This window comes from Chiloscyllium plagiosum, chromosome 20 (assembly GCF_004010195.1).
Source record: "Chiloscyllium plagiosum isolate BGI_BamShark_2017 chromosome 20, ASM401019v2, whole genome shotgun sequence".
NCBI lineage: Eukaryota > Metazoa > Chordata > Chondrichthyes > Orectolobiformes > Hemiscylliidae > Chiloscyllium > Chiloscyllium plagiosum.
Window position 1 is genome coordinate 27,102,692 of NC_057729.1, and position 15,604 is coordinate 27,118,295.

The 15,604-nt window shown below is 39.1% G+C and overlaps 1 protein-coding gene across 3 annotated transcripts in view; it reads left to right on the plus strand.

Moving 5' to 3' along the window:
- Window positions 1-15,604, plus strand: part of LOC122560107 (sodium-dependent lysophosphatidylcholine symporter 1-like) — a 52,817-nt gene that overhangs the window by 22,777 nt on the left and 14,436 nt on the right. For all 3 annotated transcript variants that reach the window (XM_043710346.1, XM_043710345.1, XM_043710344.1), the window contains exons 9-12: window positions 1,091-1,212; window positions 3,018-3,101; window positions 12,593-12,676; window positions 14,371-14,483. In XM_043710346.1, the coding sequence (XP_043566281.1) occupies window positions 1,091-1,212; window positions 3,018-3,101; window positions 12,593-12,676; window positions 14,371-14,483 (403 nt within the window). The remainder of the gene's footprint in view (window positions 1-1,090; window positions 1,213-3,017; window positions 3,102-12,592; window positions 12,677-14,370; window positions 14,484-15,604) is intronic.

A 15,604-nucleotide genomic window follows, 5' to 3' on the forward strand; every position in this document is an offset into this window, starting at 1 on the left:
GGTTATGTTCCACACCTGTTCCAAAAACTCCTCCAGCTATCTCTTCATGCATCCTTTGCTTGTTCAACACTGGATTAATACTCATTTGTCACTCCCTTCTGATTGATATGTGATGGTCCTTTCTTCACTCATTACACTGACTTCAACATCTTTGCTTTAATGATTTACCTTTTGATTTTCAAAAGCCCTAAATGAGTCTTGCATTTTACCACCCCCGTTCTTTCCATTATTATTCTTAATGTGCATGCTGTTTAACTGCTATTTTGTCAGTATACATACTGACACAACTGGTCACTGATCATGGGATATCACTGAAATCAGCACCGCCTTCCTAACCTGCAATCTTCTTCCTGACCTCTCCGCCCCCCCCCCCGTCTGACCTATCACCCTCACCTTGACCTCTTTCCACCTATCACATTTCTGACGCCCCTCCCCCAAGTCCCTCCTCCCTACCTTTTATCTTAGCCTGCTGGACAAACCTTCCTCATTCCTGAAGAAGGGCTTATGCCCGAAACGTCGATTCTCCTGTTCCCTGGATGCTGCCTGACCTGCGCTTTTCCAGCAACACATTTTCATCTCCAGTATCTGCAGACCTCACTTTCTCCTCCTATATTCCAGGAAAATCTATTAATGGAAACAGATTTTAAAATATGCTTTTTGTCTGCATGGGAAAGCCTCAAAAGCTATCCTGAAATGTCACACTCAATATGGTGATGGTGTCAAGCAAATTGCCACTTTCTTTGTACAGCATTCTAATAAGATGACTAGACAACTCACTAATACTAACACAGGCAAATATCATCATTTTCTTTGTAAATCTGGATGTCAACTGAATGGTTTCTGTGAGTAACTGCCAGTTAATATCGAACTTGTAACTATTTGTTCTGGAGATTTTGGCAGATGTTACTAGCAGGAGTGGGTGATCTGTCATTGATCAATTGCAATGTGAATATATTTTTCAAAATTTAAGTAAAGGTTGAACATTTGATTATTGACTCACTGCAAATGTCTAACAGATTAAACTGGACTAGTTTGACTTGTACATAGTATATGATTCAAATATGTTTGGCTGTTTTTGTGATTTTTGCAGGAGGTTTTGCTCCAAAAGATCATCTCCATGTGTCATATGTAACAGGCCTGAAGTTGGTAATGAGTCACAAGCCATACCTAAGCCTAACATTTGGCTTTTTATTTATCTCATTGGCTTTTCAGGTAACCCAAAAAAAATGAAACATATTTATCGGTCATTAAGACTTTTGTATCATTTAAAAAAACATAGTTGAAAATCTATTATCCAATGTACCTTAATCTTGACAAATAGAAATAACTGAGATGAGACTAAAGCACTGCCCAATAAGTGTTATGACCTTTTTGATTTCTCTGATTCTGTTCAAATCCACTTCAGAGGCTGGGATTAATCATACCTTACTTGGGAGGCTCCAGGTACGACTTGTGCTGACTTAGCTGATCTCTAAACATGGTGGTTGGAGCATTAATACCTCATCCTATAGTTAGGAAGGTGAAAATTATCCAGTGTTCCTTTTTCCTGTTTGCTATCTAGTGACTTTTGCAGAAAGTATGTTTGTCAGCTGGGTATGGACAGAATTGAATTTCACTGTGAAACAAATCTACTTTGTTTCACCTCCCCAAAACCTATGAAAATGTAGCTCATTGACATTTTGGATAGAAACTGCCCAGGCACTGACCAGCATGGGCAAAAATACTACATGAGATCAACATGCGAGGAGCTTCCCAATGGCAAGAGCAAACATTCTTATATTCCAATTGAATGTTGAACGGCGAGACAAAATTCTCACCAATGACTGCCATGCATGTATTCAGATCTCTTAATATCTCACTACTAACTAATCCTACCTCTTCTTCTATTTGTAGTTTCCCATTCTCCCACCCATTGGATTAAAAGTGACACGGTGACAAATCTAGACATGAAAGTCAGATACCTGGCAACTCAAGCACATCACCTCTGTCTCCATATCTCCATCTTTATACCAGTCACTAGCATCTCCGGGAATGTTTCATGGGTCAGATGACTCTATAGACCTCTCATCCACGGATGTTGCCATCTATCATGTACTAACTGCACCCTGGTAGCACATCCCTGACCCACATGCAAGATGATTCTATATTTCTTTGCCTTGTCTTGCCTTTTTGCAATTATGTCAAAGTTTAAACGCTCACAGTTCTTCTGTCTTGCTTTGCCTTGCCTTTTACAGCAGACACAAGACCAGGCAGCTTGTCCTGGTTGTCAGCAGTTATCAGTCAAGTGAATGCAAATGCTGCCATACAGCCCTGTGCTACATTAATGTCATACTTTAATAGCAGGCCTCAGCAGCATAAATGGTAAACACAGCAAATGTGGAGCAACCAATGGCCATGTCTCAAAGTCAAAGGGAATTAATCCTCAGTCAAATCAAGGGATACTCTTTGTCTATGGATTCCTGGCACAGTTTGTCAAGGGCAGTCTCCAGCCTCAGTCCAGGACTTGGCCATGGCCGTTCAGCTATTTGGGATAGCCAGGGTCAGGGAGTCTAAATCACGACAGTTCAGGGAGTGAGCCGTGGTCAGCCCTGTCAATCCAACATAGTCCATCTAGGGATTAGCAGTCAGTCAGTTAAGGAGTTGCACAGGGGTTAGTCCAGGGTCTGGTCAGTCATCAGTCAGAGATGTCCATTCAAGTCACTTGTAGGATGGGCCACAGTCAGTCTTAGGGGCATATCCAGTAAAAGTATTGGCTTCTCCTCTGTCTGGATGCCTACTAGCACTCATGTTTCCTTGTGAGGAAGGGGCACCTGGAGTGACGTCAAGGTCCCTCAACTCCCTGCTGTATTACCATTGGTGCTGAGCACTAACATAAGTATTTGAGTGGAATTTAAGTATTTGAGGTTTGGACTTTGTGTTAAGTGAGGAAAAGTACTTGCATGAGTCTATTAAATAAAGTCTGGTTTATGTCAAAATCACATGACTATAACATTTTTCCATATTGTTTTACCACACAGCTCGTCCAAAATAATTTTGCTCTGTTTTGCACCCACGCTGCTGGTTTGGGAAATCACTTTCAGCACATCATCTTTGTGATTCTGGTAGGTAAGGATTTTAATTTCCCTGCATCTTATTTTCTTAAGAAAACATCAGTGACCAAGTTAGTACTCTGCACAATTGGAGGAGGCAAAGTGTGGATCCAGATTCAATTTCTGTCTCGGGCGACTGTCTGTGTGGAGTTTGCATATTCTCCCCATGCCTGCATGGGTTTCCTCCCAACATCCAAAGATGTGCAGGTCAGGTGAATTGGCCATGCTAAATTGCCCATAGTGTTAGGTACGTTAGTCAGGGGTAAATGCACTACTCTATTCTGTAGGGAATCTAATCTAATCTAAGGAAAACAGGAGAGGCAAGGAAATAGGTTATGAATGTCTAATTTTGGTAAATTTTGAGGTTTTTTAAAAATATAAAAGCAGTTCACAGAGGTTCCAAGTTCCCAGAGGTCATTGTGTGACAATAGTGTCTTCTGTGAACTGCATCCAGTGGATCACCTTCTCTCAGACAACGTAGAATAGAATCATAGAATCCGTGTAATGTGGAAACAGCTCTTCGGCCTGAAAAGTCCACACCAACCCTCTGAAGGCTCACCCACCCTGACCCATTCCCGTACTACTCGGTAAGGATTTATCAATGTATTATTCTTGAAAAGTCTTGCTATTTCTTGTGTAGACATTACAGATGCCCCATTGAGGAGGCAGCATTGGATTTATTGCTTGATTAAAATAAATTGCCTTTCTTGAGCTTGCAAAATGCAAACATTTTGGTGTTGGGAGATAAATGTCTTTCCTTTGCTACTGACCACAAAGTATGAGTCAATACTGTTTAGGTTTAATGCTCTAAAGTGGTAATGTATGTATACTTCCTTGATTCCCAAGCTGCACTTGTACTATGTTTGTTCTTTTTTTTTGGTGCAGCTCTATTTTTCCACATCAACAGTAAATGCTTTGAGTTCTAATTAATTTTGTCCTTTCACTGCCTGGTTATATTTTAGTCATTTAGAGTTTAACAACTTTTTGAAGGCAATCTTTGGGGATAGTCCTCCCTAACTTTTGGTTTCCAAAAATGTATCTACTTATCTCTTAAAAAATCTAGTTGACCAAATGTGATCATGTCTTCCTGAGAGTCCCAGTATGTTTTGTAAGCTAATAGTTTCATTGTGTTCTATTTCTGTTGCTCCATTGCAGTAGTAATTACTTTTAGCTTCCTTTTTAATGTTGTCATTTCCTGGTTTAGCCATGTTTGAGTAATTTAAACCATGGTTCATTTTCGAAATAAGTCCTGCCATCTCTTCAAGTCCTTCAGCCTCACCAAAAACCAAATACTATTTGTTCAAATGCATGCAAACAGCAGTACTTGGCAATTATAAAATTTATTTTTGGAGGTTTTGCATCAGTGTAGCTGACAAGAAAAGGCTTTTATTTCTCCAGTTAGCACAGAAGAATTTGTTGCTTTAAGACCAATCAACATTTTTAATGTTTTATAGTTATTCTATTATTCAATCCTACCTATACCAGCTTGTCATTTTCCATTCACATGGTCTATTTCAATGACCTTCGTGGGAACCTACAACACAATTTTATTCAGATTATGAGTATGTTGTAATCATAATCTTACAAACTTTAATTAGAAAATGTAAGTTTCTGTTCAAGTAAAATGCTGAACTCCCTTCAGTTTTGTTCTGTTTTTTAAAGAAGAATTTGGTGGTTGCACAAAAACAGTACAACTCTAGGCTTAAATGCATTTTTGTATTTTACGTGAGTAAGTAAATTCAGGTAGCCTTTGGATCATGGTTTGATTGTGTTGACTTACTATATTCACGAAACTAAAAAGAGCAGCTGACCATGGAGTGCTGTTAAACACAGTGTGAGTTTGTGAATTTAGTGAGTAGGCAAATTTGTGCAGTGAGGGAGGAGGTGCTGGTTTGTCATTTGACATGAAAGTAATAGGCTCATAAAAAGAACCAGACAGCAGCAGCATTATGTGATAACTGAAGCTTAGAAGCATTAATTATGAGTGGTTCATGAGTTTCATTTTATTTTCTGTCTCGAAAGAGCTGAACACCAGGGTGAGGTGAGAGTGTTTGCACTTGACATCAAGGCTGCATTTGGTTGAGTTTTGTATCAAGGAGGCCTTGCAAAATTAGATCAAAGGCAAAACTCTCCACTGATTGAAGTCATACCAAACACAAAGGCGGATTGTTGTTGTATTTGGAGATCAATTATTTCGGCTGCAGGAGTTCCTCAGGGGAAGGACCTCTGTCCAACCATCTTCAGCTGCTTCATCAATGACTTTCCCTCCATCATAAGGTCAGAAGTAGGGGTGTTCACCGATGATTGCATAATGTTCAAAACTAGGAGGAACTGCTTAGATTCTGAAGTGATCCCTTTCCAAATGAGCAAGACCTGAATGGTATCCAGGTTTGGGCTAACAAGTGACAATGAACATTCATGCATCCAGGATTTGACTGAGACAGGGTGGGGGGAGGGGAAATGAGGAAACTGGTGAAATCCGAGTTCATCCCTTGTGGTTGGAGCGTTCCTAGCCGGAAGATGAGGCGTTCTTCCTCCAACCGTCGTTTTGTTGTGGTCTGACGATGGAGGAGTCCAAAGACCTGCATATCCTTGGTGGAGTGGGAATTTCCGACGCCCCTCCCCCAAGTCCCTCCTCCCTACCTTTTATCTTAGCCTGCTGGACAAACTTTCCTCATTCCTGAAGAAGGGCTTATGCCCGAAACGTCGATTCTCCTGTTCCCTGGATGCTGCCTGCTGCGCTTTTCCAGCAACACATTTCCAGCTCTGATCTCCAGCATCTGCAGACCTCACTTTCTCCACAATGAACATTCATGCCAGACAAGTGCCAAGTAATGACTATCTCCAGCAAAAGAGAGTCTAACTATTTCCCCTTGATATTTGAAGTTACAGTCGCTGTGTATCAACCTCCTGGATGTTAGCATTGATCAGAAACTGAACTGGACTAGCCATATCAATACAGTGGCTGCAAAAGCAAGTTAGAAGCTATGCACCCCTGCAATGAGTATCTCACTGCCTGACCCCCAAACCCCTCTCTACCATTTATAAGGCACAAGTCAGGAGTATGATGGCATACTCTCCATTTGCCTGAAGAAGTGCAGCTTCAACCAGACTCTAGAAGCTTGACACCATCTGGGACAAAGCAACCCACTTGATTGGCTCCAGATCCTCAAACATTTGCTCCCTCCAACACTAATGCTCAGTAGCAGCAGCATGTATGATCCACAGGATGCACTGCAGAAGTTCACCAAGGTCTCTTAGAAACACCTGCAAGATAGAGTCATAGAGATGTATCTATGATCATTGTCATCTAGACGGCCAAGGGGAGCAGATATATGGGAGCATCATCAACTGCAAGTTCCCCTCTGAACCACCTGCCATTCAGACTACTCTTTCAGTGTTGCTAGGCAAAATTATAGAAATCCCTCCCTAACAAAACCTTGTGTCTACCTGCAGCAAATGGACAGCAGTGGTTCAAGAAAGCAGCTCACCACCACCTTCTTCAGGATAACTAGGGATGGGCAACATATGCTGGCCCATCTACTGGTGTCTACATCCCTTAAATTTGTTTTTCAGAATGAATACAGCAGTTAAAACTGGTACCAGAAAAAAATAAGTATTGCATTAACTTTACAGCTTAATTAGTTAAAGCACTTAATGTATCTATGGGTAATCATTGGAGTTCTTTACTAAGGTTAAATAGTCAGATAAAACCCAACAAAGATGACAGAGAGAGGCATGGACAGGGCAAATAGAGCAAGTCTTTGCCCTGGGGTGGGGGAGTCCAGAACTAAGGTGCATAGGTTTAGGGTGAGAGGGGAAAGATTTAAAAGGGACCTAAGGGGCAACTTTTTCACAGAGGATGGTGCATGTATGGAATGAGCAATCAGAGGAAGTGGTGGAGGCTGGTACAATTACAACATTTAAAAGGCACATGGATGGGTACATGAATAGGAAGGGTTTAGAGGGATATGGGCCAAGTGGTGGCAAATGGGACTAGATTAATTTAGGGTATCTAGTCGGCATGGATGAGTTGGATCGAAGGGTCTTTTTCCATGCTGTATATCTCTATAACTCTGTGACAGGGCTGATTATGTCTTGCAGCTGCAGCACTTACATCTGCGGCACAAGGAACTTCAGCTCAGAGGCTAAGCTGTGGATACTAGTGTGCAACAGGGAGCAGAAAGTTACTTGGACACTTTGTTCCAGAAGTTATACACTTGGGTAGGATCTTCTGATTTGGCCAATACGTAGGAGCAATGTGAGTGAGCAAGGCAGCTAAGTGGACCGCGAAGGTTGAAGTGTAGGACTCTTAGCCCTTGCAATTATCCACAGGTTTGTGATTCATCCATTTTACATGGATGAGAGATGTAAGAGTATGAGTGAACTAACCCTGTTGCCCTCGTTCAGGAAGCCATTGAAGTGGGAAGAGTGAAAATGAATGGGTGGTAGTAGAATATGGGTGGTGGGATGTGGAATTGGAAAGGAGTAAAGGATTCAGTTGTCCTGGTCTGTATGGGCACCAGCAACATAGTAGGACTAGGAAAGAAGTTCATTTTGGAGTTCATGAACAATCAGGAGTTAAATTGAAAAGATGATAAAGGTATTACTCTCTGGAATCTACCTGTGCCACAAGCAAATTGGGATAAGGTGAACAAGATTAGAGAGATGAATATATGTTTCAAAGATTGGCACGGGATAATTGAGGTGCACACACCAGCACTATGGAAATTAGGAGCTGTAACTTTGAGATCAGTTTCATCTAATCTCTGCTTTAGCAAATCATATACCTTAGTTGGTAGAGAGAATTTGAATTAAATAATGGCAGGAGAGATCATATGAGAGGAGGTTTGGTATATCAGAGGGAAACAAGAAGGTAATAGAGCAGTGTAACAGTTTCGGTGATGATTGCCAGAGTGTCCCTGCAGATAAGGGCAGCATTGTAAAAGATGGTAAGAAGACCAGCATTAAAGACTCTGACCTTAAACTGTACAGATGTATACATATATATGACTTGATTTGGAGGTGCCAGTGTTGGACTGAATTCTCCACAACCACCTGATAAGGAGTGATGCTCTGAAAGCTACTGCTTCCAAATAAACCTGTTGGACGATAATCTGGTGTTGAGAGATTTTTTCTTTTTAACTATATATGACTTAATACCCATAATAGAAATATGGTTGCAGGGTCAAGGTAAGGACCTGAATGTGAAAGGTATTCAGCATTTCAAAAATGATGGTGGACCAGCAAAACACGAGAATGATGCTTTCTGAATCGAGGATGCCATTAGAACAATGGTGAGAGATGACCATACCTCAAAAGAGCAAGATGTAAAATTGGATACGGTAGAAATAAGAAATGTTAAGGTGTGGGTATTGAACAGTTATTTCATCTGTCTTTATTGTTTGATGAGTTAGAAAGCTTTCCAAAGAAATTTGAAAATCAAGAAGTGAACAGGAGGAAGGAACTGAACTGAAAACAATCCTTGTCAACAGGGAAATACTGCTGAGAAAACTAAGAGATCGAAAGGCTGATGTCCTCTGGAGCAGAATGGCATAGATCCTAGGGACTTAAAGAAATGGCCTTAGAGATGGTAAATGTATTGACTGGAATCCTCCATAATTCCTTTTATTCTAGGAAGGGTCCATGTGTATTGGAAAATAGCAAATGTAAATCCTTATTCAAGAAAGGAAGGGAGCCAGAAAGGAGGAAACCAAAAGCCAGTTAACTCAAATCTGACATAGGGACATTGTTAGAATCCATTACCAAGGAAGTTCTTTGCAGGATGCTTTGAAAATTTTGTTCAGGTATATACAACTTGGCCTTATGAAAGGGAAGTAGAATTTAAGTAAATTATCATTTTTTGAGGCATTTAATGAGATGCTACAACAAAAATTACAGCACAATGTAGAAGCACATGATGATGGAGTTAACATATTAGCATAGATAAAGGGTTGGTTGACTAACAGTTGTGATTTTTTTTTTGATTATAGTAACAGGTTGCAATCCCCAATCTAGAAGCCTCAACACTTTGCAGTCTACATCAATACCTTGGATGAAAAGGCCAAATATATGGCAGTTAAGTTTGCTGATGAACCAAGATAGGGAGGGAGATAAGCTGGTTAGAGAGCACGTGAAAGTCTATAGACAAGTTAAAGTGAATGGGGAAAAAATTGGCAGCTAGAGTGTGATGTGGGAAAATGCGAACATTTTTGGCAGGTGGTATAGAGGAGCATTTTACTAAAGTGGAAAGCAAGATTACACAACTTTGTGGGAAATGGATGTGGGTGCTCTGTTACATGAATCACAAAACATGCAGCTGCAGCAATGTGGAAGCAATTGGAATATTATCCTCTATTGCAAGGGAGATAGAATATAACAGTTGGGAAATGTTGTGGCCTTGTTGGGATCACATTTGGAGTAACGGATACAGTTTTAGTCTCCTTTTATTTGGGGAAAAAAAACATAATTTCAGTAAAAGCAGCTCAGACTAGGTTCACTCAATTAATTTTAGGGATGCATGGCTTATCTTTCAATGCGAGGTTGAACAGGTTGGGCTTTAATCCACACGGGTTTAGATAAAAAATTATAAATGGTCTTCGAGATCCTGAGAGACTCAATAGAATGGATACCAAAAAGATGTATCTTCTTCTGGAGGGAGACTCTAACTGAGATGGTGTGAGAGTTTAAGAATAAGAAGTCTCCCTTTTAGGACTAAGGTTAAGAGAAATGTTTTTTCTGAGGGTTATTAGTTTGTGGATTCTTTACTCCCCAGAAAACAGTGGTGTCTGCATCACTTTATTTAATTACAAGTTAGATTTCTGCAGAGTTAAAGGGAGTCAAGGATTCTGGAGGATAGAACAGGAAGTGAAGTTGAAACCACGACCAGATCAGCTAAGGTCTTACTAAATTGGCAGAGTAGGGTGGAATGATAGAATGGCCTACTCTTCCTAAGTCTACATATCAATGCAAGCGTATAGTTAAAATTTAAACTGTTTATGCTTTTGGAAAATGGAAACATGATTCTGAATATAATGTTTATACTGCAAAAACTTTAAAATGTTATAGAGGAACATGATCTTCAATAGTAGCAGAAGAGCATAATTTGCAGAAGGAAAAAGTGGAGGACAACATTTGGAGGAACTGTGCATTGTTTTAAAATGATTGCATCTGACTCTTGCTTTGCAGCTTTACTTCCTTTATTCAATATCTAGGTATCTATTTAGATTGCAAAGTTAGATGCATGACTGTCAGTGGTGAACCAACTCTTTAATCCTCAGAATTACCAACTAAAGGGTTAAATGTAATTTTACTGTGAAGATAGCTTCTGAGCATTGCAAATGAAATAGCTATGAAATAGAGACATCCAATCACTTGGAGCGAGATCCTAAGTCTTTTGGGTTTCATAAGATATTCTCTTGAATCATTCCTCATATGATTATGTCGATTAAAACCTGCTAATGTTCATTCATTAGAGCTTAGTTTGCATCATGCTACGACTATCTGGATCACTTTAAAAGAGTCCGGTAACCTTCAGAATGGTTTGTTGAAAATTATAGTACAGTGTGCAGTTTACAAAAAAGCATTTTAAATGAAGCAGTTAACGCAAAATATGCCAAATGTGCTTTGGTGAGAGTTGTTGTGATAATAAGAATGGACTATCGTGTGACTGTTAATACTCTGAAACTTTCATGAACTAAAGTTGTCTTTTTTAAAAAAAAAAAGACTAACTTCAGATGGCCACCGTGACTTGACCACTGGTTCTGCCATCTCATGAAACCATCAATAAGTATCAATCAGTATACCATTATGAAAAAGTAATGGCACTTAGGTAAGTACCTCTTTCTGGATAAGTTTCACTTGCTGGAGGTGGAAGTGAGCTGCAAGTTTTCCAGCTTGAAGTAATGAAGTCTGACCGGAAATCTACAAATTAGTTGTATATCAGACAACTGCTTGTTTTAGTGGAGAAGAGGGCGGATAAAATAGATTTGTAACAATAGAACTGGAAGGATCTCTCTCTCTTTTTTTTTTTTTTATTCATGGGACATTGGTATTCATGTCAGGGTCAACATTTATTGTCCATCCCCATTTTACCATGAGAAGGTGCTTAAACTATGACAGTCCAATTGCTGTAGATCCACGCAGAATGCCATTAGGGAGACAATTCCAAGATTTGATCCAGTGATGCTGAAGGAACGGCAATGTATTTCCAAGTCAGGATGGCAAGTGGCTTGGAGGGGAATTTGCAGGTTGCAGTGTTCCATGCATCTACTGCTGTTGTCCTTCTAGATGGTAGAAATAGGTTTGCCCACCGTGAAGATTACACCAGATCACAAGCATATTAGTCACACATTAATTCACTGAGAACTCAAGCCTGCTTATAAATTTTGTTACTGCTGAGGCAGCTGTCATCTTGGAGTCCTTGGAAGATCAGTTTCAATCTAAGGACTTGTTAAACTGATCTTCCTTTTTTTGTACTAAACATTTTCCCCTGTATAAAGTTTGTACCTGAAATTGTGTGTGTGTTTGATGTGATTTGTTATTTCTCTTAAGGTTGGTATGTTATAAAAGTCCTCTTTCACTCAAGGAAATCAATTGACTCTTTTGAAAGCGTGAACTATATTGTTCTTGAAGTATGATTTGCTGTGTGCTAAACATAATTAAAAATCTTTTTACAGTCAACTAAGGGATTTAAAACCGAGATCCTGACTCAACTCCTCCTCATCTGGTGGTTAACACAGTGCCCATTTCAATCATTTCCTGTAAGAGCAATGCTGCTTTTACATTCTTCCTACTCAACATCATACTCTTTAGACAGGAGTGCCTTATGTTACAAGTTATTGTGTTGAGCTTAAAGCCATTTGGTTATTTTTATTTCCTCTATCAAAAGACATTTCGGAGATGTGACTCACCAGAGAGGTACAGTGTTATTACTGTTTTTAGAGGTTTTGATTCTGTACACAAACCAGAAAAATCCATTGACAGGGTCAGTTGTTAGGTCACAAAACACCAGGTATCACTAAGCAATGCACAACTACGTGATGGTAGAATGTGTCCCGAGGATAGCTGTCAGTCATAGCTGCCTCCTTCATAATACATGTTTACATTTACTTCTAATGTATGGATTGCTTATCCTAGATTTATAATGCATTATTGATTCACTGTTGAGTCTTTAGCACTGTCACTTGTGCACTTTTTTATAATTACAGCATATTCTTAATTCTTTGAGAATTATTGTATTCTGTATTATTGTTTTCCTTTATCCATTGATGACTATCAATTCCAATGTACAAAATTGGAATTGCACAAGAATGCTGACCACATTAAAGACCAATAATTTAATGTAGGCAACATCGCACTGTACTCTATTTTTAGTTCTATTGAGCAACAGTCATTCACTAACTAGTTGGTGCTGAAATTACTGCTTGTACATTGCAAAATTCCCTTTGCTCTATTTCTTATTTCAGAGTTAGCTTGTTAATTTTCCTTCTATTTCTCTATAGGTCTCTGCAACTGTCATGGTACCATTCTGGCAGTGGGTCTTGGTAAAATTTGGCAAGAAAATAGCACTGTTTGTGGGACTTATTGTGAGTGAATTTGTTCATCAACAAAATTGAATTCTTTATCTTTCTGACTGCGTTATTTACCTGTACGTTCATTTTCTTCTTGTGTTTGTGCTTTTATATAAAAGTGTGCTTTTTTATTTTAAAAAACATGTGCTGATGACCTCAGGTGACCCAACAGAGTAGAAAAGTTGTTTTTAATTGAAAGTTGAATTGTCTTTAACTCAGTATGCCTCTAGGTGATAAATTCAGTTGAGATATTTAGTTGCCAATTTAGTACATCCGTAATTCAATATATTTTGAAAAGACCATTAGCACTTGCTGTTAAAATATAGTAGTCATTTTTTTTCTATAAAGGGACAATATCCTTGAGTTCCCTTTCAAAGAAAAATATGGATGAATTGACCATATTAAATGTTCGGGAATGTGTAAGTTAGATGCATTAGTCAGAGGTAAATGTAGAGTAATAGGGTAGGGAGGGGAATGGGTTTGGGTGGGATACTCTTTGGAGGGTCGGTGTGGACTTTTTGGGTCGAAGTGCCTGTTTCCACACTGTAGGGATTCCATGATTCTATCCCTGCAGAATAAATATGTACAATTTGCCAGTTTTCAATTTGAATGTTTCTTTATCATTCATGGCATCGATCTATTGTGCATGGTTTCAGTAGTACTACTGGTGACCTGGAGAACCCTCACGTGGACCTCCGATCATAACAAACAAATTCACGCATTGCATTCTCATGTTCAGAAATGCGCTTATTGTCTTTCCAACTTGTAGCAAACAGAATGTCTCCATGCAGTATAATTAATTGCTGATGAGACATGGTGTTTCTTTTCTGTCAATTTATTTTTATTAGAAGTTCATTGCATATAATCTAAATGCAGTGTTCCTTGGCACCTGAAAAGATAGCTGCAGCTTTTATTAAGGTATAACCATAGCATTGTCTGCTTTACCTGGGGGCAGTTAATTATTGTAGTGAAGGAGACACTGTAACTACCAATTATAGGTGTGACACTGCTTAGTTTCAGAATGGCATTGTGTAATGATGGGTTAGTCAGAGTTCAGTCCCTGCCCCTATTCCCTAATCTGAGACATTTGCACTTGGAAGCAGAAGGATTAAAAGTAGTAAATAAATTGTATAGCTGTACAAAGAAATAAAATGTGATGATATAGCCTACAGAAGATTGATTGGAATCTAATTCTGATTTATGAAAAGGCCCCAAAACAAAACAGAATTTATGATGAACCCCATATTTGACCAAAATATTTTTGATATTTAAAATTTTACAAAGTCAGATACCAGCCATAAGGACAGCAGTTGTGCTGAACAAAAATCTAATGGGCTGAGGGGGAAGATAAAAAATGTAAAATAATATGTTTGTGTGCAGTGAGGGTTTAGGATAATACATCTCTCGAATAAGTGATCCAGAATGTATAGTTTGCCCTTAAATTCTTATTGCACAAGAAAAAGGTATTTCGATTTATTTCTTTTTATTTATATTTTGGGTTTGGTTTATATTAATTTATATCTGAACCGTACTTCATGCTATTTGATAATTTTAATATACTGACTGTTAATATTGCATTTTGATCAGTAATTCTCAGTTGAACTCTTTTTCTGATTAGAAATATAATTTATAGCTTTACCATTGAAAAGTGGGAAGCTGAATGCACACGGACACTTATCATTTTTTTTTTCTCATTCACTTTCTCACAGTGGTACATTCCACCTTTGATTATCATCGCCACAGTTAATGGTAATCTGCCAGTTATTATTGTCATGGCCATTGCTGCTGGTGTTAGCCTTGCTGTTGCTTTCTTGTTGCCATGGTAAGTTTGTGCAATTATTGACATCGAGCTTTAGTTTGATCTTTGCTCAAATTCCTTTGGATCAATGAGGTAAACAAAGGATAACTGTTGCAGAGATTCCTGCTCCTCCTCTTGAACTTTAAAGGATACATAGAATCTGAGGAAATTGCGGGATTTGTGCCTCCCATCGTGCCTTACAAATATTCCATTCACCAACCCTATTACCAGATTCTTGATAATGCATTAATAGCTGGCTTCTAGGTCAAGCCTTTAAAATAAATACTATAAAGAAATGAGGCTAAAATGACTATCAGTAAAAAGTGAGTGAGGTAATGGGGACTTGAAGCTAGGTGGTTGAACAGGAATACCTGAAAGGAAAGAAGCAACGTGGAAAGGTGTAAGTTTAGAGGAGAATTTCTTAATGGGGGCCCAATATAACTCAGTGCAAAGTGCCAGCTGTGAAATGAAGGGGCGATACTTAAAAGTAACATCATTTTTTTGAAGGTTCAAGAGTGTTACAGCATTAAAGACAGATGAAGTCATCAAGGAGTTTTGATGAAAACGTAAGGATTTTAAACTTCAGGCATTTGAGTTGTGTGCTCCATGGTGAGGATAGGAATGGAAGGGTGCAAGATGGAATATGCACAGCAGAAATTTGAATGAGGAAATGAAGAAAGTGAAGTCAGCCATGAAAGCATTGAAGTAGTTAATTCTGAAGACAAGACATGGCAGGAAGGATAGTGGCAGGTGGAAGTAAAGAATTTGGAGTTGGTAGTGTTAGATTGGAAAGAACCTTCACGTGAGGTGGAACTCGATACTTAAATTACTGTTTGCCTGACCCAGTCTCATGGCGGCCAGATAGAGGGAGGAGTCAATTGCACAGCACATGGTAGTGGGACATAACAACAAGTTTAGGTTTCCTGATGTTTAATTGAAGGAAATTGAGGTTCATTTAGAACTGGAAATCAAATGAGCAGTCTGATCTCGGATAGTTAAGGAGAGGGTCTTGCTAGAGAGACAAGGTTGGGTATCATTGATTTGGGTACTGACTCAATATCTGAAGATGTCATTAAGGGACAGTGCCTCAATAAGGGAAAAAGGGAGAGGGCAAGTATAAATCCTTGAAGAACTCCCAAGGTAAC